Source organism: Scyliorhinus canicula, chromosome 14 (assembly GCF_902713615.1).
Source record: "Scyliorhinus canicula chromosome 14, sScyCan1.1, whole genome shotgun sequence".
Taxonomy (NCBI): Eukaryota; Metazoa; Chordata; class Chondrichthyes; order Carcharhiniformes; family Scyliorhinidae; genus Scyliorhinus; species Scyliorhinus canicula.
In genome coordinates, this window is record NC_052159.1 from 57,542,567 (window position 1) to 57,569,875 (window position 27,309).

Genomic DNA, 27,309 nt, shown 5'->3' on the forward strand with positions numbered 1-27,309 from the left:
TCGGTCCCTAGAAATCTGAAACCCTCCCCCTCATACCATCTCGTCAGCCACGTATTTATCCAATATATCCTGCTATTTCTCCGTTGACTAGCACATGGCACTGGTATTAATCCTGAGATCACTATCGTTGAAGTCCGACTTCGTGACTTTGTATCAATGTGTACCACGACCACTGACTGTCCATCCTCCCCCCACCAGAACGTTCTGTAACCGCTCTGAGACATCCTTGAACCTAGCACCATAACACCTTGGAGTCTTTTTGCAGCAATAGAAATACCTATCCCCCGTATAGTTCAATCCCCTAAAAGGGTCGGTGCAGACTTGATGGGCCGAATGGCCTCCTGCACTGTAAATTCTATGATTATATAATTACTTAAGTAGGGTGTTCGTTCCAAGGGTCGGTGCAGACCCGATAGGCCAAATAGCCTCCTGCACTGTAAATTCTATGATTCTATAATTATTCCATTCTCACACTTATTATTCCTCCCTTCCGCAGCACAACCAACCATGGTGCAACAAATTTGGCTGTTGTTTTCTCCTGAGAGATAATTCCCCTCAACCATATCCAAAGCAGTATATCTACTTTGCAGGGGAATGGCCACGGGAGATTCCTGCACTGCCTGTCTAGATCACCCGCTCTGCCTGGTGGGCACCCATTCTCTTCCTGCCTGTTGTTGAAAGATCAGGAATAACTCTACTGTTTCTTGATATAATTCAAATACTTCAGCTCTGACATGTTACCAATTGCAATACACTGCAATAGTCCTTTCATAGCTAGAGCTCTTTTTTTGCTAACATCAAGATAACTATGATGTGGAGAAGCTGGCGTTGGACTGGGGTGAGCACAATGAGAAGTCTTACAACACCAGATTAAAGTCCAACAGGTTAAAGTCCAACAGGTTTGTTTCGAATCACTAGGTTTCGAAGCACTGCTCCTTCCTCAGGTGACTGAAGAGGTGGGTTCCAGAAACACATATATAGACAAAGTCTGCAATACGATACTTTGGATGCAAGTCTTTGCAGGTAATTAAGTCTACAGGTCCAGACGGAGCAACTGGAGAGAGGGATAATCATAGGTTAGAGGTGTGAATTGTCTCAAGCCACGATAGTTGATAGAATTTTGCGCGCCCAGGCCAGATGGTTTGGGGGGAGGGGGGGGGGGGGGGTGAATGTAATGCAACATGAATTCAAGGTCCCGGTTGAGGCCGTACTCATTGTGCAGAACCTGGCTATAAGTTTCTGCTCATATAGATTGGGTGAGTCAAATTAGTCACAGTACAATAGTGTATATGGGGTGGTTTTCTGGACCAATACGATGAGGAACCAGCAAGGGAAGAGGTCATCTTGAACTGGGTGTTGTGCAATGAGAAAGGATTAGTTGGCAATCTAGTTGTGAGACACCCTTGGGGATGAGTGACCATAATATGATAGAATCAACTACCTAACTATCCACCTTGATAAAGAATTCTAAGACCAAGGTTCTGAATCTCAATAAAAGTAGCAATGATGGTATGGGACACGAGTTGGCTATGATGGACTCAAACATTACTGAAAGGAATGACAGTGGACAGGCAATGGCTGACATTCAAGGAACGAATAGGTGAACTCCAAAAAGTTGCTTATTCCTATTTGGCGCAAGAATAGAAAGGAACTGTGGCCAAAGTATGGTTTACAAGGGAAATTAGAGATAGTATTAGATTCAAAGAAGAGGCACACAAATTAGCAAGAAAAAGCAATGGACCCGAGGATTTTTAAAATTCAGCAAAGGCAGACCAAGGGACTGATTAATAGAACATAGAACAGTACAGCACAGAATAGGCCCTTCGGCCCTCGATGTTGTGCCGAGCAATGATCACCCTACTCAAACCCACGTATCCACCCTATACCCGTAAACCAACAACCCCCCCTTAACCTTACTTTTTAGGACACTACGGGCAATTTAGCATGGCCAATCCACCTAACCCGCACATCTTTGGACTGTGGGAGGAAACCGGAGCACCCGGAGGAAACCCATCCGCACAGACAGTGACCCAGCCGAGAACCGAACCTGGGACCCTGGAGCTGTGAAGCATTTATGCTAACCACCATGCTACCGTGCTGCCCCAAGAAGGGGAAAATACAATATCAAAGTAAGCCAGCAGGGAACATAAAAAATGGATTGTAAAAGTTTCTATAGATATGCAAAAGATTGATAAAAATTAATGTCAGCCCCTACAGTCAGAAACGGGGGAATTCATAACAGGGAAGAAAGAAATGGCCGAGGAACTAAATTCGTACTTTGTTCTGTCTTCACAAAGGAAGACATGAATAATGTACCGGACGCTCTGAGTAACTCAAGTTTTTAGAGGAGCTGAAGGAAATTAGTAATGGTTTGGGGGAAATTAATGGGATTGGCTTTTGGATAAATCTCCATGGCCAGATAATCTTCATCACAGAGTACTTCAGGAAGTGGCCCTAGAAATAGTAGATCCATTGGTGGTCATTTTCCAAAATTATTTGGACTCTGGGATGGTTCCCACAGATTGGAGGATAGTTCATATAACCCGCTATTGAAAAAGGGAGGTAGAGAGAAAACTGGGAACTACAGACAACCGAGTATAACGTCAGTAGTAGGGAAGTTGTGAGAGTCCATTATCAAGGATTTCACAGTACAGAACGTGGAAAGCAGTGGTATAATCATACAAAGTTAGCATGAATTACAAAATGGAAATCATTGTACCGGCATCCCCAAACAGGCGCCGGATTGTGGCGGCTAGGGGCTTTTCGCAGTAACTTCATTGAAGCCTATTTGTGACAATAAGCGATTATTATTATTATTATGCTTGACAAATCTACTAGAATTCTTTAAGAGTGCAGGTACAGCAGGCAGTAAAGAAGGCAAATTATATATTGCCCTTCATAGTGAGAGGATTTGAGTATAGGAATAGGGATGTTTTACTGAAATTGTATAGGGCTTTGGTAAGGCCACACCTGGAGTATTGTGTCAAGTTTTGGTGTCTTTATCTGAGGTAGGGTGTTCTTGCTATGGAGAGAGTGCAGTGAAAGTTTACCAGGCTGATTCTTGGGATGGCGTGACTGCCATATGAGGAGAGACAAATTCGGTTAGGATTATATTCATTGAAGTTAAGAAGAGTAAAAGTGGACTTCATAGAAACTTATTACATTTGAACAGGATTAGACAGGGTAGATCCAGAAACAATGTTTCCAACGGTGGGAATCCAGAACTTGGGGGTCATAGTTTGAGGATAAATGGTAAACCTTTTAGGACTGAGGTGAGGAGAAATTTCTTCACTCAAGTGGTGAATCTGTCGAATTCACTGTCATAATATACATCTATGTATATAATGGAGTGCAGACAGGCAGTGATTGACACACAGGATGACCAGTAAGCGCACAGAACAGAGCAGCCAATCACCAGACAGGACACGACCACTATAAAGCCAGAAGGCACCAGTTTTCCTGCTCTCTCAGGACCCAGCCTCAGACAGTCAGAGCTCGTGAGCTAGCCAGTGCAAACACCATGTGGTAGCTAGTAAGTCTGATCAGGCTAGTGTCAGGTCTCCATTCAAGTCAGCTTAGTGTCAACTCACAGTTGAACATGTATAATAGTTAGATGTTAAATAAAATTGTGTTGCATCTTATCAAGTGTTGGAAGTCTGCCTCTCGCTACACTGCATCAAGTGCAGTCCACATCAACCCAGCCAGCCCAACACATCATGGTACCAGGTAGTGATGCTGAAAATTGACAGACCTACCTTGAGTGAATCAGCATTGACCAGCAAACAGCCATCCGGTGATATGGAAAAGGTCCGCCCTCCTCCGCAGCTGCGCATCTCCGGCAACCTCGGTGCAAACTGGAAGATCTTCAAACAGAAGTTCCAACTCTATCTCGAAGCCACTGACCTCGAGGCCGCATCGGACGCCAGGAAGATCGCACTATTCCTCTCCACAGCCGGGGACCACGCCACCCACATCTACAATTCCCTTACATTTGCTAAAGGTGAAGACAAGACGAAATTTAAAACAGTCCTGTTGAAGTTCAACAGCCACTGCGACATTGAAGTGAATGAGAGCTTTGAATGGTACATTTTCCAGCAGAAACTTCAGGGTAAGGATGAACCTTTTCAATCCTTTTTGACCCATCTCCGCATCCTCGTGCAGTCATGTAACTATGACTCGACAACGGATTCCATGGTCCGGGATCAGATTGTTTTCGGGGTCCACTCCGATTCCCTTCGCCAGCAGCTCCTGAAAGTCAAGCAGCTCACCATCGCCATCGAAACGTGCGTTCTCCACGAACATGCTAACATGTACTCCCACATCAGGGCGGCAGAAACGGCAAAGCTAACATCCCACGAGGTGGAACGGGTGCAGGCCATAGCACAAATGCAAGGCCGAAATATTGACGAGAGTGGCCACTTCGCGTGCTTTCCCCGGGCCCCTGCACATGCGCGCCACAACCGAGGGAACGGCGAGGCAGAAGACCAGCCTGCGCAGGTGCCAACGTCGTTCGATCGCACTGCGCATGCGCATTGGCACACGGAATGCGCTGGCGTCATGACGTGTCCAAATTGCGGCTCCGCCCATTTAAAGCGGAGATGTCCAGCAAAATCACGACGGTGTCTTAGGGGCAGCAGGGTAGCATGGTGGTTAGCATAAATGCTTCACAGCTCCAGGGTCCCAGGTTCGATTCCCGGCTGGGTCACTGTCTGTGTGGAGTCTACACGTCCTCCCCCTGTGTGCGTGGGTTTCCTCCGGGTGCTCCGGTTTCCTCCCACAGTCCAAAGATGTGCGGGTTAGGTGGATTGGCCATGCTAAATTGCCCGTAGTGTCCTAATAAAAGTAAGGTTAAGGGGGGGGGTTGGGTTACGGGTATAGGGTGGATACGTGGGTTTGAGTAGGGTGATCATGGCTCGGCACAACATTGAGGGCCGAAGGGCCTGTTCTGTGCTGTACTGTTCTATGTTCTATGTCTTCTGTGTGGCAAGCTTGGCCACTACGCAGCCCTTTGCAGATCTGCTCCACTGCCCATCATCCAGCGATCCCAGCCACAGCGCAGAAGCGCCCGTTCTATACAGCAGGCCATGCCAGACTCCAACCCCGACAGCCCAACAGATCCTGAGGCTGAGTGCCTCAAAGCCCCATACCGGGTGGGCATCATTACGAAGCATGCACTGCCTCTCTCCAAGATAGTGAAGCACCTCCCGATCCTCAGCTTGGATCCCGACGATGAGTGGTGTGCTGTCCTCACAGTTAACAAGGCTCGCATCCGGTTCAAACTAGACACCGGCGCATAGGCGAACCTCATCTTGAAATCTGATCTTGACACTCATCAAACCAAGCATTCTTCCACCAGCCTGCCAGCTCCTTGACTACAATGGCAATGCCATAGCTGCCAGTGGCTCATGCCAACTCAGAGTTTCCAATAAATCATTTAAAGCAACACTGCGATTTGAGATTGTAGGACCTGACAGAGAATCCTTGCTAGGTGCTCGGGCCTGCAACCTCCTGAACCTGGTTCAGCGAATCCACACCATGTCATTCTCACAGGCGGCGGCCTCACCTGATGAAAACTTCCAAGCTGAAATTGATAACATCATCACGCAGTACCATAGCGTGTTCGTTGGAATGGGCACACTCCCATACCGATACAAAATCCTGCTAAAACCAAACGCCACCCCTGTGGTTCACGCACCGCGTCGGGTGCCGGCACCCCTCAGGGACTGCCTCAAGCAGCAGTTGCAGGACCTCCAGGACCAGGGCATCATATCAAAGGTCACAGAACCCACTGACTGGGTCAGCTCCATGGTCTGCGTCAAGAAGCCGTCAGGGGAGCTTTGAATCTGCATCGACCCCAAAGATCAAAATCGCAACATCATGAGGGAACATTACCCAATACCAAAACAAGAGGAGTTGACCAGCGAGAAGGCTCATGCCAAATTCTTTACTAAGCTGGACGCCTCCAAGGGATTCTGACAAATACAGCTGGATGCATCCAGTCGCAAGCTGTGTACATTCAACACCCCGTTCGGTCGCTACTGCCACAACCGGATGCCTTTTGGCATCATCTCTGCCTCAGAGGTATTTCACCGCATCATGGAACAGATGATGGAGGGTATCGAGGGGGTGCGTGTGTATGTTGAGAATGTCATAATCTGGTCCACAACTCCTCAAGAACACATCGATCGCCTCAAGCATGGCCTCCGACTCAACAGGGCCAAGTGCTCATTCGGTCAATCAGAAATCAAATTCCTTGGTGACCACATCTCGCAGCAAGGCATGCGGCCAGATGCTGACAAGAGTTCGGCGATCAATGCCATGAAGACCACAGAGGACAAGAAGACGGTCCTCCGCTTCCTAGGGATGGTCAACTTCATAGAACATAGAACAGTACAGCACAGAACAGGCCCTTCGGCCCTCGATGTTGTGCCGAGCAATGATCACCCTACTTTAACCCGTATACCCAACAATCCCCCCATTAACCTTACACTACGGGCAATTTAGCATGGCCAATCCACCTAACCCACACATCTTTGGACTGTGGGAGGAAACCGGAGCACCCGGAGGAAACCCACGCACACTTCCTCGGGAAGTTCATTCCCAACATGGCTTCCCACACCACAGCCCTCCGCCATTTCGTCAGAAAGTCAACGGAATTCCAGTTGCTGCCCGCTCAAGAGAAACAATGGTGTGAGCTGAGGGCAAAACTCACCACAGCCCCGGTTCTGGCATTTTTCGATCCTACCAATGAGACCAAAATATCCACTGCGCAAGCCAGGACGGTATTGGGGCGGTGCTCCTCCAACCTGATGACTCCTCCTCCTGGGCCCCAGCTGCATATGCCTCCAGAGCTATGACGCCCACTGAGCAACGATACGCTCAAATTGAGAAGGAATGCCTGGGCCTCCTAACGGGAATCGACAAGTTTCATGACTATGTGTATAGCCTCCCAAAATTTACGGTTGAGACGGACCACAGGCCATTAGTCCACATAATCCAGAAGGATTTAAACGACATGACACCCCGGTTACAACCAATCCTTCTCAAACTACGCCGCTACGATTTTGAACTTGTCTACACGCCAGGCAAAAACTTATTGTTGCAAATGCCCTTTCCAGGTCTATCACCACACCGTGTGAGCAAACTGACTTTGTCTGCCAAATCGATGCACAGGTGCAATTGTGTGCCTCCAACCTTCCGGCCTCTGATGAGAGGGTCGTTCAAATTCATGAGGAGACGGCCAAGGATCCTCTGCTACACCGTGTGATGCAGCAACTCACGAATGGATGGCAGAAGGGACAGTGCCACCAGTTTTACAACGTCAAGGACAACCTGACGGTGGTGGACGGCATCCTCATGAAGCTTGATAGAATCGTGATTCCGCACAGCATGCGAGCTATGGTGCTCGACCAAATCTATGAGGGTAACCTGGGGGTCGAGAAATGTCGCGCAGAGCTCGGGAGGCAATATACTGGCCGGGCATCAGGATGTTGCCAATGCGATCCTCAACTGCCCTACATGTCAAACATTTCAGCCAGCTCAACCCAAAGAAACTCTGCAGCAACATGAGATAGTGACCTCCCCATGGTCCAAAGTCGGTGTCGACCTTTTCCATGTCAAGGGACGTGACTATGTCCTCCTGGTCGACGACTTCTCCAATTACCCCGAAGTGGTGAAACTGTCCGACCTCACGTCGAAGGCGGTGATTAAAGCATGCAAGGAAACATTTGCCAGACATGGGATTCCGCTCACGGTGATGAGTGACAACGGTCCCTATTTTACAGCCAGGAGTGGTCCGGGTTTGCCCGGCTGTACAACCTTCGTCATGTCACCTCCAGCCCCCACCACCCGCAGTCAAACGGAAGGCCGAGAAAGGGGTCCATGTCGACAAGAGATTACATTGCAAGGCTGCAGACTCAGGCTCCGACTTCAATCTGGCGCTGCTGGCATACCGAGCAATCCCGCTATCCACTGGGTTGTCTCCAGCGCAGATGGTCATGAATCACACTCTGCGAACCACGGTTCCAGCCATCCATGTTCCAGATCTTGATCACCTCATGGTCATACAAAAGATGCAGCAGTCTCGGGCAGAACAGAAATGAGCATATGACGCTCATGCCACGGATCTCCCCGAACTGGTCCCAAATGATCGTGTTCGCGTGCAGCTGCCTGACAGCGGCTGATCCGCCACAGCTGTGGTGGTCAAGCAAGTGGCCCCGAGATCGTTCCTCGTCTGCATGGATGATGGTTCCTTCCTACGACGCAACAGACGGGCGCTACACAGAGTTCCACGCCCGCCACCCAACTGTGATGTCCCGCCTCCCACAATGCTTCCTCCGGACGTGCCCTACCACGAGGCCACCGATCTACCAGTAATCCTGCCGACCACTACGACCACCGCATTGGCGGCAGTCCCGCCTATCCAAGTGCAGACGGCCTCTGATCCACCTTTGAGGCGGTCAACCAGAATTCGTCGCCGCCACAAAGACTAAACTTATAGACTGAACTTTTGCACAATTTTGTTACCTCATCGTTTTGACCTCTGTACATATCGTTTCTACCGTTTCATCTGCCCTATATCTGCACTAGCAACACCTTCCTATGTATATAAGTTCATTTTAGCACATTCTGTAAATAGTCACGCATATATACACGTCCACACGCATATGCACCTTACTATTTATTATCTGAACACGAACAATGTAAAAAAAAGGGGGGGGAAAATGTCATAATATACATCTATGTATATAATGGAGTGCAGACGGGCAGTGATTGACACACAGGATGACCAGTAAGCACACAGAACAGAGCAGCCAATCACCAGACAGGACACGACCACTATAAAGCCAGAGGGCACCAGTTTTCCCACTCTCTCGGGACACAGCCTCAGACAGTCAGAGCTCGTGAGCTAGCCAGTGCAAACACCATGTGGTAGCTAGTAAGTCTGGTCAGGTCTCCATTCAAGTCAGCATAGTGTCAACCCACAGTTGAACATGTATAATAGTTAGATGTTAAATAAAATCATATTGCATCTCATCAAGTATTGGAAGTCTGTCTCTCGCTACACTGCATCAAGTGCAGTGCAGCCATCGACCCAGCCAGTCCAACACATCATTCACTACCACAGAAAGTAGTTGAGGCCAAAACGTATAATTTCAAGAAAGAATTAGATATAGATTGTGGGGCAAACAGGATCAAGAGTTATGGTGGTGGTTGGGGGGGGGGGGGGGGGGGGGGGGGGAGAACGAAGAGATCAGGCTATTGAACTTAATGATCAGCCATGATCATGGGCGGAGCAGGCTCGAAATGGCTTCCTCCTGCCTCAACCCCACCGGAACCGCTTGACCTCTGCCCACAGACTTAGTGCTGTTGTTATACTGCAAATCATTTGGGCGTTCTGGGGTTTATTGAGGTTTCCTGTGCTTATTGGCATTGCATCATATCAAAAAGGCTGGTGTCCTTGTTGTTTCAGGAGGTAGGAATATTTCTATTTCATTATGCTGGATAACCAAGCAAATTTGTTTGGACTGATTTAAGAAGCACTTTATTCCCGAAGCTCATGCTCATTGTAAGTCAGTTGGGCTTGATGAAAATTGCAAGATATTGTTGTTGCTTGACAATTGCTCAACACATTCTGATGCCCATTCTAAGAAAATCCAAAATCTAGCTTGGCTTTGGTCCCAGGGTGCCAAATGTTTGATGTCCGACCTGTAAATTCCTTTGAATTGGAATACAGAAAATCAATAATGTAGATAAATCCCCTGGAGCAGATGAGCTGCAGCCCAGAGTGTTGAAGGTGGTGGCTATAGAGGTGGTGAATGCATTGTAACTATCTTTCAAGATTCCGAATGCTGGAAACGTTTCTACAACTGGAAAGTAGCAAATGTAAGCCCACTAATTAGGATAGTTTGATGTCAGTAGCTGGGAAAATTTTAGAATTTGTTAGAAAAGGGTGCAGTAACTGGCCACTTGGAATATAATGAAATGACAGGGCAGACAACATCATGTTTTGAGGGTGTTCCTTATAGCACTAATAAATGAGAACCAGTGGATGTGATGTACTTACATTTTCAGAAGGCCTTTGATAAGGTTCCATATGAAAACAAAATTAGAGCACACAGGATTGGGGGTAATATGCTGCTAAGGATTGAGAATTGGGTTAACACAAAAAACAAAGAAAGAATAAATGAGTAATTCTCAGGAAGACAGGCTGTTACTAGTGGGGTACTGTAAGGATTAGTGCTGGGCCACAGCTAAAACAGATGGTCGTGGAAATAGTGACTACATTGGCTGTCATCGTCCAAATTCTTCAGATAGTGGGACCGTCGTGGCAGACTGGGGGGTGGAAAATGTAACCCCTCTTTTTAAAAAAGGGGAGTAAATAGGGAATTACAGATCGATTAGCCGAACATCAACATAGGGAAAATGCTAGAATATTATCAAAAGGATATGATAAGACACTTGGAAAATATCAACGGGATTATACAAATTCATCATGGATTTATGAAAGGGAAATCATGTTTGACAAACTTACTGGGATTTTATGAGGACGCAACTAGTAGAATAGATAAGGGTGAACCAGTGGATGTGGTGGATTTTGATTTTCAGAAAGCTTTTATTAAAGTCCCAAATAAGAGGTTAGTGTGCAAAACTAAAGCACATGGATGGGGGTAATATATTGGCATGGATTGAGAATTGGTTAGCAGATAGGAAACAGAGCAAGAATAAATGGGTCTTCTTCGAAGTGGCAGGTAGTGACTAGCAGGTGCCACAGGGATCAGTACTTGGGGACCCAGCTATTCAGAATATACATCAATGATTTGGATGAAGGAACCAAGTGTAATATTTCCAAGTTTGTTGATGTCACAACACTTGGTGGGAGGGTGAGTGGTGAGGACGATGTTAAGAGACTTCGAGGTGATTTAGACAAGTTGATGAGTGGGCAAAAACACGGCATAGCGTGGATAAATGTGAAGTTATCCAGTTCAGATAGACAAACAAAATGGCAGGGTCTTATTTAAATGGTGAAAGATTGGGAAATGTTGATATACAAAGGGGCCTGGGTGTGCTTGTACACCAGTCACTGAAAGCAAGCAATTAGGAAGGCAAATGGTATGCTGGCATTTATTGCAAGAGGATTGCAATAGGAAGAAGGATGTGTTACCGAAGCTGTACAGGGCCTTGGTGTGACCACACATGGATTATTGCATGCAGTTTTGATCGCCTTAACTAAAAAAGTAATACTTGCCACTGAGAAAGTGCAGCAAAGTTTCACCAGACTGATTCCTGGGATGGTAGAGCTGTTTTATGAGGAGATTGGCCAATCTCCTCATAAAAAAGCTCTACCATCGCAGGTATTTACTGTATTTACTAGAATTTAGAAGTACGAGGGGGAAATCTATTGAAACGTATGAAATTTTGACTGGGCTGGACAGACCAGACGCAGGGATCTTTTTCCTCCGGCTGTGGGTTGGGGGGTTAGCCTTGAACAAGGGATCATAATCTTCGGATACGGGGCAGCCCATTTACGATTGAGATGAGGGTAAACTTCTTGAACCTGTCGAATTATCTACCATAGAAGGCTGTGGAAGCCAAGTCACAAGAAGAAAACAGATTTCTAGACTCAGATTTCAAATGGCCTTTTCCTGATATTTATGTTTCTATAAATGATTTGAATGTGGGGACCAAATGTAATATTTCCAAGTTTGCTGATGACACAAAACTAGGTAGAAACAGGAGTCAAGTTGAGGACGCAAGGATGCTTCAGGAGTATTAGGAAATGCTAAGTGAATGGGCAAGAACTGGCAGATGGAACATAATGTACATAAGTGTGAAGTTATCCACTTTTGGTAGAAAAGACAGAAAGGCAGAGTATTCTTTAATGGTGAGGGGTTCGGAAGTGATGATATTCAAAGGGACCTGGGTGTCTTTGTTCATGATCCACTAAAGCTAGCATGCAAGTGGAGCAAACAATTAAGAAGGCTAATGGTATGTTAGCCTTCATCGCAAGGGGAATTTAATACAGTAAAGACGTCTTGCTGTAACTGTAAGAACCTTGGGGAGACCACATCACGAGTATTTTGTAGAGTTTTGGTCTACTAGTTTAAGGAAGGGTATATTTGCTATAGATAGAGCGCCACAGATGTTCACCAGACTAATCCCAGGGACGTCAAGATTATCTATAAGGAGAGATCAAGGAAACTGGGCCAGTATATTCTCTACTTTCAAAGAATAAGAGGTGATCTCATGGAAACTTACAAACTTTTTACAGGATAAAAGAGGGTATATGCAGATAGGATATTTCCCCTGGCCGATGAGTCTAGAACTAAGGGACACAATTTCCAAATAAGGGACAGGGATTTTAGGCTGAGATGAAGAGGAAATCTTTCCACTCAGAGGGTGGCGAATCTTTGGAATTCTCCAACCCAGGAGACTGTGAAAGTTCAATTATTCAGCACATTCAAGACAAGAATCAATAGATTTCTAGATACTAATGACATCAAGGAATATTAGGATAGAGGGGGAAAAAAGTACATGAGGTAGATGATCAGCCATGATGTTTCAATGGCAAATCAGTCTCGACAGCCAAATGGTCTACTCTTGCTTCTGTTTCCTATGTTCTTGACATGACAAAGACATATAATTCACAATTAATTGCAATCTTGGGTGGTGAACAGAATGCCCAGCGTATAAAACTGTTACAAACATTAAGGACTGCACATTTTGGTTATTTTTCACCTATTTAAGCAATTGTTACATACAGAAAAAGTTGACATGATCAAGGCCAAGTTTATTACAGATATGATTTTAACACATCATTGCAATTTACATTACATAGTTTTGCTGAGGTTAGAGTGGTTTTATCTGAGAGTACCAAGACAAACAAACTTACACATTAAATCTCTTTACCTGATCTGAAATCGGTGAGTAAAGCAAGTGCCTCTGTATTCTGATTAAGTTCCCTCAGAGCTTGTTCGAGATCATCTTCAGGTTCATAGCTTATGCCACTATCATCTGTGTCACTGTCAGATTCAACATCTCTCCTTGGACCAATTGAAATGTACACCTTAAGAAAATTAAAAAATATATATTTGCAGAGAAATACAAAGTAACAGGCCATTCAGTCTGAACAACATGATGTGGTGCATGTTCCATATGAGCAGTAACAGTAATCACATGTGCCTCCTCTATTCCTATATCCCTTTATTCCTTCAATCACCTATCTAACCTATTTTTAATGTTGACTTGGTCTCCGCTTCAGTCACTAATGATGCTAGTCCACTTTCTCCTGCTCTCTGTCCTAAATCTCATACATTCAATCTAATAACTATCCACTTTTCAATTACTCCACCATTAGCATCTATGTTCACCGGTTTCAATTACTGCACCATTGCTGGCCATTCTTTTGACACTAAGCTCTAGAATTGCCATCCTAACCTTGCCATCTCTCACTCCTCACAAGATTCTCTTCGTCCAAGCTTTTGGACATCTGTCTAAATTTCTCATGTGCCTTGGTCGCCAATGTGGAGAAATCAAAATGGGAACGTACAAGAGACTAGGACTGGAGGAGCAGAGATCAAAGAGGATTGGAACGGATTAGAGAGGGGTCAAGGCCTCAGGAGAATTTGAAAACAAGGATCAGGCGGCAATGTACGTCAGCATGCAGCAGGGTGAACAGGACTTGCGAGAGTCAGGATACAGACAGTTGGACGAGCTCAATATATGCCTTCAATGTAGAACAAAGTGAACAGTATTAAAGTACAGTATAATACAGGTCAGAGTGAGTAGTAATCAAACTGAATAGTGCTCTAGTCAGAGTACTTTGAATAGAGTCTTCATCTTCGGTCACCGTCAAGGAACAGACACATTTCAAGCTTTGGGAGTAAATGTGTAATAGGTGCGGCACTAGAGGTAGCATGCAAGATAATCATCACAAGTAAGCTTTATTTTGGAGGTGGTGGGGGGCGTACAGGCATGTGGAGATTCACAGGACAGAAAGATCAAAGCCTATGTCAGCCTCAGACTAAATAGGGCAAAGAGAAAATGTACAGACAGCCTACATGTTAATGATTTTTTAGGAAACTGTTGAGCCTCAACTTTAAACTTACTATTTTTCAAACTACAGATGTGCCTGCTGTATCTCTGCTGTCACCATTGTCATGTGAGAGTGCCTTTAAGAATTGGATGTTTAAGAAATGTACCTTTAAGAAATGAGGCGGATCATATTACTGAAATGATGTCACGGGGGGTGCTGAGCTCACTTCTGCTTTTTGGGAGGTTTAGTTCCAGTTTGAAGAAAGCTTGGGTGTGGCTGTGAGCTGCATTGCTGGTGACCTCTGCCATGAAGGACTATCTCCTTTGGTGAAATCGGAATTGTAAAAAGGTCTCAGTATTGAATATAAATCTAATGTGCTTCTGTTTGAAGGATTTGTTAAGTCTTTTGGATGTGTAAAGGAACAGTTTGCAGGATTAGGTAGTGTTGTATTATTTTCGGGGTTATCTTTGAAGTAAGGCGTGTTAAGAGATCCAATGTTTATTTAAAAGGTTAATCTGTGTTCATGGAATAAACATTGTTTTGTTTTAAAAACCACGTGTCCATAATTGTAATACTACACCTGGGGAACAAGCCGTGTGCTTCAAAAGCAACAATCCATTAAAGGTGGGGGTTGGTTGAACTTCATGATACATTTTGGGGTTCTGAAAACACCGCTCCCATAACACCATGTTGGAATTATAATGTACGATATCAGCACTCAACACCTTTACTCACTGGCCCTGTCAACTTGTATGGTAAGGAGGGTACAAAGAGAATAAAATGGTTCCAACGAAAAGCATAAGTCCCACACTCACCTTTTTTTAAAAAAGAAACAAAAATCCTGCATGTGTAACTCTTCCCTGATAAACTCATATCTGGATGTGGTCCATATCTGGATGTGGGCCATATCAGCAAATTTTAAATCCTTGTATGATTTATATTTTCCTCTAGAGTGCTAGAATCTGATTTTGAACTGGCATATTCAGTAAAGCCGTACTTTAATAGCCCTTCATTACTTCAGTGTCTACCCAAAACCTCTCCAGAAATGTAGTATGCCTAATATAGTATACATACCTGATTCGGAGTTTCTAGGTGCTTTACAGTTACAGGGAAAATCTTTCCAGGTAAAGGCAATAATGGATAATCATACTCTGGCACCATAAAGGTTTCAAGATGTGAAGATAGTAAATCCTGTAAACACAGATTTACAACATATTGGACATATTTGCTTTTTATGACAGGTGCATCTAAGGCTGGGTTACATTTGTGGAAATACAGAAAATACATACATGAATTTATTTCACATACATTTCCATGAGGTTTACTCTGCTATTTATTGTGCGTCTAAATACTCTGGACTTCCAGTGGAGATCATGGAGTGACTGGTCGCACATTTAGTGATACCTGCTTGTGGTGGAATTGTTTGGTCCTCGTTATGAAGGATTCTCCTTCAGGTGGGCATCTCTCAGCCCTATCAAACAAGAGTGCAACTGTAATGGCGTAATAGTCAGACCAGGAGCTTTGGTGAAGTACGACAGAAAGAAAGATGGCGCAGAGCTCTGTGGCATTGTTGCACGCTCAGTGGTCCACGGGACAGTTAGTGGAGTTTTTAATTACCAGGTTCTGGCAGCAAAGGCAGAAGGCCTTGGAGGACCTGGCTACGGTGGTGGACCCAATTCGGGCAGCCATCAAGAGAGTGGGGCAGAGGTTGAAGGCACATGCTGCATCGCTCCAAAAAGTAGAAGAGTCGGTGGCAGACCATGAGGACAGGCTGGCCTTTGGTGGCAGAGATTACGCTGTTGGCGAAGGGTCAAAGGAAGCAGAGGGAAAAAGTACACGATTTAGAGAATCAGTGGAGAAGGCAGAATTTCTGCATTGTGGGGTTGCCCAGAGACATTGAAGGCAACAAAGTATGTCGTGAGTGAGCATGTTTGGGAAGCTGGTAGAGGAGGGGGTCTTTGGCTGACCCCTGAGGTGGATTGAACACACAGGTCAGAGGAGGAGGCCGAATGCAGGGAAGTAGCCAAGGGCGATGGTGATACAATTGCACAATATCTGGCCAAGGAGAATATTATGTGTTGGGTGTAAGAGACAAGGAAGTGCACCTGGGATAGGGAATGTGATTCGGGTCTACCAGGATCTGGGTGTGGAGCTGGCTAAACGGCGGGCTGACTTTAACAGGGCCAAAGGAATTCAATGAAGGAATTAAGTTTGGGGTGCTGTACCCAGCCCAGATGTGGGTCACACACCAGGGCCAGGAGTTCTGCATGAACACGCCGGAGGAGGCGAGTAGGTTTTAGAGAGACCACAGACTTGGGGCTTGTAAGAACTTTGGACTATGGAGATACCAATGAGGGGAGTGTTGCCACTTTTCGGCCAGGTTGACTGTTGTACTGGGGTTGTGGGTATATATGGAAATGTGGAAGAGCAAGTCTGAGGGATGTGGGAAAAGCCGTTGCCTCGAGTGAGGACTACCATGCTAGCGGATAGGCTAGTTAACGGGAGTGAAGTGGGGGTAGATCTGCTGTGGGGGAGATGTGGGTGGTTTTTATCTCCTTTTTCTCTGTTAGGGATGGTGGGGGTTGCTGATGTGGGCGGAGTCGGCATGGCACAGTTGCTCTAAGGGGTGACGGCAGCAGACATCTTGGGAAGGCCCTGGGGGGGACGTTGTGTTTTTGCTAGAGACTCATTTGAAAGTGGTGGATCAGATGAGGAAGGGATGGGTGGGACAGATGTTTCATTCGAGGCTGGATATGAAGACGAGGGGAGGGGTGGCAGTGCTGGTTAATAACAGGGTGTCATTTGCGGTGGGGAGCAGAGTGGCGGACCATGACGGTAGATTTGTGATGGTGAACGGGTGAACATTTATGCCCCAAATTGAAATTATGTGGAGTTTATGAAGCGAGACCTGGCAACAATCCCAAGTCTGGACACGCGCTGGCTGATCATGCGGGGGGGGGGGGGGGGGGGGGGATTTTTAATATGGTGCTGGATCCGAAGTCAGACCGGTTGTGCCCCAGTTCTGGGAGTAGGCAATGGAGAAAGAGTTGTTGGGATTTGCGGAGCGAATAGGGATGGCAGACCTGTGGCAGTTCGAGGCAGGGAGCAAAGGAATTTTTGTTCTTTTCACACGTCCACAGGATTAACTTTTTTTGCACTGGACAAGGCACTGTTGGGACCGAGCACATTGCGAACCGTGATGTTTTACCATGCGCTGCACTGAGTGGACTTGCGGGCTGAGGGGGTAAGCTCCCAAAGGCCACAGTGGAGGTTGGATGTGGGGTTATTGGCCAATAAGAAGGTCTGTGAGATGATAGGGGTAGCTATCCAGAATTATGTGTAACATAATAAGAGGGAGAAGGTCTCTGCAGCTGTGTTGTGGGAGGTGTTGAAGGCAATGGTTGGGGAGCACATTTCCATGAGGGCACATAAGATGAGGGTGGAGCAGGCAGAGGCGGAGGCTTGTGGGGCCCATTTTGGTTATAGTCAGGTGCCGCCGAGAAGAGGCAGAAGCTCCAAATGGAGATTGGGCTCATGTCAACGGGGGAGGCAGTGAGGCAGCTGCTCAGGGCCAGAGGGGCAGTGTACGAGAATGGAGAAAAGGCAAGCAGGATGCTCATGCATCAGCTGAGAAGGCAGGTGGTGGCGAGGGAGATTCGGCGTATGTGGGACGGGTGTGGGCAACCTGGCCTGGATGGGTTTCCAGCGGAGTTTTACAAAAAGTTTGGATCAGAGCTGGGTCCCTGTTAGTGGAGATGTATAATGAGTCGGTGGGGAGGGACGGGCTTCCTCCCAAGCTGTGTTAAGCATCTACCTTGCCTTATTTTAAAGAAATACAAAGTCCCAGAGCAGTGTGTGTCGTACCATACAATATCGTTGTTAAATGTGGATGGGAAGCTATGGTGAAAGTGCAGGTAGTGCGGATAGAGAGTTCTGTGCCGGGGGTGATAGGGGAGTATCAGGCAGGGTTTGTGAGGAAGTTGCAGCTATCGGGCAATGTTTGGAGATTATTGAATGCGATAATGATGCCCTCGACCGGCCAGGAGGTGTAGATAGTTTTGTCTACAAACGTGGAGACGGTGTTTGACTGTGCAATGGTCGTACTTATTTGAGGTGCTGGGGTGATTTAGGTTTGGAAAGTGGTTTGTTGACAGGAGAGTGTGCAAACCAATAATGTCAATTTGGAGTATTTTGGGTTGTACCGGGGACGAGGCAGAGGTGCCCACTCTACTCTTTGCCCCAGCGATCGAACCACTGCCAATGACACTGAGGGCTTTGGGGGGGGGGGCAGGGTGTGGAGCACCAAATCTCTTTACACACTGATGACCGTTTGTTGGATGAAAGTTTCAACTGAGCACAGGGTTGGCAAAGAGTTTAAGGAGGTTGCCGTTTCATTTGGTAGGGGTAAGCTTTCATTATCTGGGGATACATGTGGCACAGAGCTGGACCCAACTGCACAAGTTGAATCTGGCAACGCTGGTGGAGGGAATGAAGGAGGACTTTAGGAGGTGGGATGTGTTGCTTTTGTCATTGGCTGGAAAGGTTCAGACAGTAATGACGGTGTTGCCAAAGTTTTGACTTGTGTTTCAGAATCTCCCAATTTTCCTACCCAAGTCTTTCTTTAGTAGGGTGAATAAGATGATACTGGGGTTTGTGTGAGGGAGGAATGCACCCGGACCAGGAGTGTTTTCAGAAAGGAATATGTAGGCGAGCCACGCACTGCACGAGCCCGATAGTGGTATGTGTGTTGAGGGTATAGAAACAATGTCAGCAGCAGTGTGGGATGGAAGGCCTGCCCCCTGTCGGCACCAATTTGTTGCAACCAAAGGGTTGTTCGGCGGGGCTGGATGGGAGGTTTCGGGGGTGGGGCAGTTAGAGAAAGTATTTTTGGGACTTGTTTGTGGGGGGTTAGTCTGTGGAATTTGAAGAGCTTGAGGGAGCGTATTTGCTGCCTAAGGGGAATGGGTTCCTGTACCTGCAGGTGAGGGACTTCTTGAGGAAGACGGCAGGTTCATTCCCACATCTGCCACTTCCAGCGCTACAGGGCAAGCTGCTGTCCAAGGACAGGATAGGTGAGGGCAGAGTGTCAGATATATATGGAGAGCTGATGGAGAGGAAGGATGCCCCGGTGGAGGCAGTCCGGCGCAAGTGGGATGAGTTGAGAGGGGCGATGAAAGCTGGGGTGTGGAGTGCAGCTTTGTGGAGGATAAACCCGTCTTTGTGGTGTGCAAGGTGTAGTCTCACACAGTTTAGGATGACGCATCGGGCTCATATAACGGGTCTATGATGAGCCGTTTTTTCCCAGGAGTGGAAGATGGGTGTGGATGATGTACAGAGAATCCAGTGAACTATGTCTGTATGTTCTGGACATGTCCAAGGTTGATGGGGTTCTGGGAAGAGTTGGAGAACCTAATGTCGAAGCTTTTGGGAGTGGAGGTGGCACCGAGCCAGTGGATGGCGATATTTAGGGTGTTGGGGGATCCAGAAGTGCAGGTGGGGAGCGGCTGATGTGGTAGCCTTTGCCTCCCTGATAGCCCGGAAGCGGATCTTGCTGGTGGGACTCGGAGCCGCTAAAAGTGGGCTATGGTGAGTGACTGGGCAGAGTTCCTCCACCTAGAAAAAAAATCAAGTCCACCATACGAAGGGTTCGCCACAAGGTGGAGGCTGTTCATTGACTTCTTTAAGGGACATTAGCACGTGAGGGGGGGGGGTTGTATTTTGTTTGGGTTGGGGAGGCTTGGTAAAAAGAGGGGGTTGGGGATGGTAAAGGGGAACAGTGTTAATTGTGTATGTTTTGCTGTTGCCGTTTGCTCGCTTCTGTTCTGCGTATATTTGAAAATACTTCCAATAAAATAATTTTCAAAAAGTTCTGAAAGGAACATAGTCCTTAAGTTCAGCTTGTTCACCTTCTATCAAATCAATAGTCGGATATGATACACACGATAATGGAGCTAGTTGCTGGCTAACCATAACAGTCAATTAATGTACAACAGACCCAAACATAAGACCAAGAAAGCATCAGCTGCTGAAAGCTTTGGAAACCTTGGGTCCAATGTCGGTTGGTTTCTCCCAAGCATGTTACACTGATGAAACAGCTCTCCCAATGTAACAATGTAACGCGCCCCCCCCCCCCCCCACACAAACACACAAAACTGACTAAACTGCTGAGACAGATCGGCAAAAAGTGCTTTGCAGATTATGTTAAATATGGAAGTTTGCAACTTTGACCATGTGGTGATAGAAGATCAGTGATGATAGAAGACCAGTGGTACATGCAAAAGTCAGAATAATGTGTCCCTGTGTTCCCATAATCTTGCTGTTGCACTTCTTACTGTGGTTACAAGACTCGAGAGTTGCTGTTGACATAAGCTTGGAAAAATACTACTGTAAACAAGGTACACAGTAGATAATGCAGCCAGTCCAGTTGAGAAAGGGTAGAAACGGAGTTGTGTTGATCAAGTGAACTATTTTATCCAGGATGTCATCAACCTGAGGTTTGTTGCAGATGTGGCTATTTGTTGCAGATGTGGCTATGTGGGCAAGCGGGTACATCATTACACTTTATCTACAAAGCTCAAGTCAAAGGCAATGGACTGCCAGGTGGCGAGACTCCCCTTCCCCACTATTGTAGCCATTGTGTTAATATGCCTATATTTGATATCAAGGTGGACTCAAGTGATGGTGATTGAGCTTTCTAAAAATTAGAAAGTATCTCCTGTTTGCATAACCTAAAAAGATTTAAATAGCAAAGCGACTTGCCAATCCTAAAACGTAACTAACATGCAGAATCTGGTTGTTTCCATTGAAAAGTGGCAACACGAGGATATTTAGAATTAAGAACTGACAAAAATTTAATGAGTTGTTAATACTTTTACCTCTTGTATCAAATCCCAACTCTCTTCAGGCACATTTCCATTATTTAAACCAGGACAATAGTTCTGCGAAGGAAAATAAGTTCATTTAGTGCACTGCATTACAAAGTAAATTTTAAAAAGCTTTATGATTGTTGCCAATGTGACAGTTTTACAATGTTAACACAAAATGTAAATACCGCACAAGAATGTAAAACAGAAGAATTGAATCTCCATGTAACATTTCCTGAATGACAGTGAACAGGCAATGCTGACACCTAGAGCTCAGCAGCAGCAAGCAAGATCACAATTTTACCTCTGACACTAACCCCTCTCATATTCAGGCGGCAATTACAAATCACAAAATACTACATGGTTTGAAGTATCTGCCACAGGCAGCATTGTGGCACAGTGGTTAGCACTGTTGCCTCACAGGACCAGAGACCCAGGCTCAATTCCGGCCTCGGGTGACTGTGGGGAGTTTGGACATTCTCCCCGTGTCTGCAGTGGTTTCCTCAGACAGGAGGGAGGTGAGGGGCTGGGTGGGAGGCGAGGGGACGGGAGGGTGGGGGCGATGGGACGGGAGGGGGGAGGCGATGGGACGGGAGGGGGGGGGGGAGGCGATGGGACGGGAGGGGGGGGGGGCGAGGGGACGGGAGGGGGGGAGGCGAGGGGGGGGGAGGGGGGGCGATGGGACGGGAGGGGGGGCGATGGGACGGGAGGGAGGCGAGGGGACGGAGGGAGGCGAGGGGACGGGAGGGAGGCGAGGGGACGGGAGGGAGGCGAGGGGACGGGGGGAGCAATAGTTTCCTTCTTAAAATTAAAAAAAATTCAGTTTATTGTTGTGCCAAGTTTTATGTTTCTGAAATTTGCTCATCAGCCCCTTGAATGAGAAAAATATGCAGATGTGTGGACCCTGCGGGAAAATTTTGGACACAATAATTGCAAACTTCATAGGCAAAATATTTTCTCCTTGGAGGACAGATCATTATCCCTTTAAAACTCTCAAGGAAAGTTATGCACATTCGCATATGAACTTTCATTTTTAAACAGGCTGTGTGTGAATTCTAATTGTTCAGGGAAAGTGAAGCTTCCCATCTTTGCTGATTTTAAAAACCACCATTCGTATCAAAGATACTACAGTACCATGCGTTTACATAGCACCTTTAACATGGTAAACATTCCAAGATGGAGCAACATGACCAAACCACACAACAGTGCTATTAAGGTAGGTGGCCACAAGCTTGATTAAGAGTTTGGTTTTAAGGGTGTCTAACAGGACAGAAGGTTAGTGGGAAGAGGAGTTTTGGGAATGAATCTCCAAGTTTGGAATCCATGTTACCAATGGTGGAATGATTAGAAAAGAGCAAATTCAATTGTAGTTTTCAAAAAGGAATTGGATAATTAATCTGCAGAACAAAGATTTGCAGTTCTACAGGGAAAAGATTGAGTGGGATTATATTAGTTGCTATCAGCGGTCTGGCTTGGACGCAACAAGCTGAATAGCCTCCTGTGTTGTAACCATTCGGTGATTACCTGTAGATATTCCCCATTAACATAGGCACAGTTCACTTACTTCAAAAATGCAAAACCTCTCCAGTACCAAAGTGCCTGCCAGTAAAGTGGCAATAAAATTTGGTGAAAACTTTAATTTTACCTTTAGCATTACTGACGCCTGTTCATTTTGAACAGCATGGTTGTGGAGAATCATAAAGCAAGAAACAGACATTCCATCAAAGCGAAGATCAACTAACGGCGCTTGTATGCAATTTTCTGATTCAACCTAGAATTAGTTAATATAATTTTATTATTTGAATAATTAGATCAACTCTTAACCTACTAATTTAAGGTAATACATACAAGCAATGTTGATCCTATCCTCAACCTACCCTCAATTGAACTTAATTCCAGGTAGCATTCTGATGAATTGGTGCTGTCATTGAATACGTTTCCTTGCCACAGTCCAAAAATGGGCAGGTTAGGTGGATTAGTCTCACAAAATTGCGCCATGGTGTCCAAAGGTTAGATGGGTTGCTGGGTTATGGGGAATGGGTGGAATTGTGGGCTTAGGTAGGGTGCTCTTTCTGGGGTTGTTGTAGACTTGATGGGCTGAATGGCCTCCTTCTGTAAATTCTATGAATCCGTCATTCAGATCTGGTCAACTATTAACTTGACCACTAAAACCGCGTCAGTATTGATATATCATCCTTTGGATTTAAATACCATTTGTGCATCCATACAACTAAGTTACTTTAACCAAGTTCTGCTTACATTAGTCTTGAAAATTATTTTAGGTGACGTACAGGAAAGCAATATTAATACTATACATGAATCATTTATTTTAAACAACGATGGTTGCACAAAACTATCATGCATAGGATGAAAAATAATTACCATGATCTCCACCTCCAAGTTTCTGTGTAAAAGTAATTCTCTCAGAGTGTCAATAGCATCTTCCTGCCACTTGTGTCCTACCTGTAACGGGCGGCAATTAGTTTGAACACTGTCCCCCCACAACATACAATGCCGATTTTTTTAAAATGCAAATTTAGCACGTAGCAATTTTAGTTGCAGCAAGTTTTTTTTATATTCATGGTACAATGAATGTGCTTTAACTGTAGTTTTATTTACAAAATGTACCAATTACAGTCAATTTTTAGAACCCAGTCAACATTTTTCAAAGAACAGAACATGTAGCATTAAAGCTTAGAAATAATATAGAGTACAGAATTGACTTGAGCATAAATATTAGTGCTAGACAGGTGGCCACTGATTTAAGCAGCAGATCCACCATACTGTTCACTAACCTCATATTTCAGCCAATACCATTACTCCCATTTACGATATCTTAGCCAAGAGAAAATTAACTAAATTCACTGCATGAAAGAGATTCATGCACAAGTTTGAACAAGACTTCCTCACCGCACAGGACCTTCAACCGACGTTATACACCAGATACATCGATGACATTTTTTTCCTTTGGACCCACAGCGAAGAATCACTGAAACGACTACACGATGAGATCAATAAGTTCCATCCCACCATCAGACTCACCATGGATTATTCTCCAAACCCAGTTGCATTCTTGGACACACTCATCTCCATCAAGGACAGTCACCTCAGCACTTTGCTTTACCGCAAGCCCACAGATAACCTCACGATGCTCCACTTCGCCAGCTTTCACCCGAAACACATTAAAGAAGCCATCCCCTATGGACAAGCCATCCGTATACACAGGATCTGCTCAGACGAGGAGGGGCGTAACAGACATCTACAGACACTGAAAGATGCTCTCGTACGAATGGGATATGGCGCTCGACTCATCGATCGACAGTTCCAACGCGCCACAGCAAAAAACCGCACCGACCTCCTCAGAAGACAAACACGGGACACAACTGACAGAGTACCAGTGACAGAGTACTAATCCTAAAAAAAGGGGGGGTGGGGAATTGCAGGGGGAACAGTGGACCAACCGAACATGCCCAACAAAAACATGAACAAAAAATGAGAGAGATGAGTATAGTGAGTATATTCCTCAGACTCCGAGGGATCCCAGGAATTGGCAGGAGACAAAATGGCAGCAGTGAGTTTCCCCTCCTCCTCCAGACAGTCACATGGCCGTCAGCCGACGACATCAGTCGCATCGTAGCAGCTGAATTGAAGAAATATCATCAGGACCTGGGCGGGGAAGTTCAAAGGTCGGTATACGAGTCCCTGGTCCAGATAGTGAATCAATTAGAGGGGGTGAATAAAATTATGGAGGCACGTGGGGACATGGTTAGAAACATGGTGGCACTCTCCGATCAGAGTTATCAGACCTCACCATTTGAGAGAATGTTATGAAATCCAATAAATATTTAAAAAGCTAAGTGACCTTGAAAACAGGTTCCAAAGATGGAACATTTACCTTGTGTATTTGCTGGAGTGGATGGAGTGCAACACCCCACGAAGCACATATCTAATGTGTGTGGGCAGCACGGTTGTATAGTGGTTAGCACTACGTGGGCAGCGTGGTAGCATAGTGGTTAGCATTATGGCTTCACAGCGCCAAGGTCCCAGGTTCAATTTCCAGCTTGGGTCACTGTCTGTGCGGAGTCTCCACATTCTCACCGTGTCTGCGTGGGTTTTCTCCGGGTCCTCAAGTTTCCTCCCACAAGTCCTGAAAGACATGCTATTAGGTAATTTGGTCATTCTGAATTCTCCCTCTGGGTACCCGAACAGGCGCCAGAGTGTGATGTCTAGGGACTTTTCACAGTAAATTCATTGCAGTGTTAATGTAAGCCTACTTGTGACAATAAAGATTATTGATTAATTAATTACTTGTGTTCAAGGTGGGGGGGGGGGGGGGGGGGGGCAAGGGTGTTTTCAAATCCCCACTGGATAGAGTTCATCGCACTTTGCGGCCGAGACCTCATGTGGAGGAACCCCCACTAGCAATAATCATAAGGTTCCATAATTTTAAGAAAAAAAGAACAGGTCCTTTGCTGGGCCAAGGAGCAAAATGGGAAGGTAATCCGATCCGACTGTACCAGGACCTCAGCGCAGAGCTGGCAAATTGAGGGCAGCATTCAACGGAGCGAAATCTGCTCTATTCAAGAAGGGTATTCGGTTTGGATTATTATACCCAGCCCGTTTTAGAGTTTCAGTCGGGGGAAAAAGATCACTTCTTTGACTCCCGAGACGATGTGAATTTGTTTGTTCAGAAGCTCGGATTGAACTCTGTTTAAATCTTTCTTCGTTTTCTCAAGATTGTTCTTGCTTTATGTTCTGGAGTTAAATAATTTTCTACATGGTTGGTTCATACAAAGAAATTATTGTTGGGATTTATTTTGTAAGAAATATATGTTTCTTATTAAGCTGTTATTGTCACTATATTGTTATATCTTGAATTTTTACTTGTTAATAGATTTTCTCATTTTTAAATTTAGGGTTGGATGGAGAGCTTCCCAGATGTAGGTACAATTGAGATTAGTGAGAAGGTACAAAAGTGGGTATACTGCAACTCTCATTCACAAACAGCCTGCAAATGGGAGCTTATAGTTGTCATAAGTTTGGGTTCTGTACAGATTTCATATTCTTGTTGGGGTTGTTGGGTTGGGAGGGGGCTAATTTAGTTGTTTGACTTTGTCCATGACTCTGTATTTAACACTAATCCAGAAAAAAATACAATTTACTCCCTCCCAGATTATGGATAACCCCAATGGATGTTATATTATTGTCTGTGGTTCACTGGAAAACACCCCGGTTATTTTAGTGAATATCGATGCTCCCAATTGGGATGACCAGAGATTCAAACTCCCAGGTGAGCCTCCTCCCTGACTTAGACTCACCGGATGATCCCAGGAGGTGATTAAATTGTCTTGGACCCTAAATTGGACCGTTCCATGCCAAAATCCCTGAATCAATCTGGAATGTCCAGAGCATTGGCCTTTTTTATGGAACGGATTGGAGGCGATGACCCTTGATGTTTTCTGCACAAGAACAGTAAAGAATTTTCTTTTTTTTCACATGTTCACTGTGCCTACTTCGGAATTGATATTTTTTATTGTTGACAAATCCCTCCTTCCCTCGAGTACCTGGCAATTCTCATCTCTGATCATGCCCCTCATTTTGTTGATAACTGCTTTGATTATGGCCCATTCGATCGCCCACCCTGGAGACTAGACACCACTTTCCCATTTGGTGACAAATGCTGTGAGCATCTGTCTGCTGCCATAGCAGACTTTATCAAGCTCAACAAAACAGAGTCAATATCTCCTTCAGAACTCTGGGAAACCCTAAAGGCCATCATAAGGGAGGAGATTATCTCATACAAGGCTCACATCGTGAAAAAGGAGAGGGCGGAATGACAAAGGCTAGTGAACTTCATCTTGGATGTTGACCGCCAATATTCATTTGCCCAAAGTCAGGTCTACTGATGCATAGAAAAAGTTTGCAACTTCAATTTGTTGATTTCTACGAATAAAGCGGTGCATCAGTTACGATGTTTTAAGAACATGGACAAAAGGCAGGTCAACGTCTTGCGCATCAACTCAAGATGCAGGCTGTCTCCCAAGAAATCCCTCTGATTCAGAACAAGGAAGGCAACTTAATGTCAGTCCCCCTCCAGGATGATGCAGCTTTCACCTCATATTACCATGAGCTATAACTTTATCAATATGTATGTTCCTGTTTATATTTAATAATTTAAGAAAAAATATTTGGAAATAAAAAAGGAACTCAGTTCCAGTTCTATTTAGGTGCATCCCATCCACCTCTCCCAGAGTCGATACAAATGCCCCAAAAATATAAAGCCTTCCCTCCTGCACCATCCTTTCAGCCATGCATAATTTACTTTATCCTCTTAATCCTATACTCACTTGCACGTAGTATTGGAAGTAATCCAGAAAATACTACTTTGGAGGTTTTGCGTGCAAATTTCTT

The 27,309-nt window shown here is 45.5% G+C and overlaps 1 protein-coding gene across 2 annotated transcripts in view; it reads right to left on the minus strand.

The window, feature by feature from the left end:
* The window catches only part of rnf17 (ring finger protein 17), a 211,847-nt gene that overhangs the window by 3,758 nt on the left and 180,780 nt on the right, over positions 1–27,309 (minus strand). For both annotated transcript variants that reach the window (XM_038817770.1, XM_038817769.1), the window contains exons 27-31: positions 23,281–23,361; positions 22,544–22,669; positions 20,911–20,973; positions 15,110–15,226; positions 12,910–13,066 (exon numbers count right to left, since the gene is read on the minus strand). In XM_038817770.1, the coding sequence (XP_038673698.1) occupies positions 12,910–13,066; positions 15,110–15,226; positions 20,911–20,973; positions 22,544–22,669; positions 23,281–23,361 (544 nt within the window). The remainder of the gene's footprint in view (positions 1–12,909; positions 13,067–15,109; positions 15,227–20,910; positions 20,974–22,543; positions 22,670–23,280; positions 23,362–27,309) is intronic.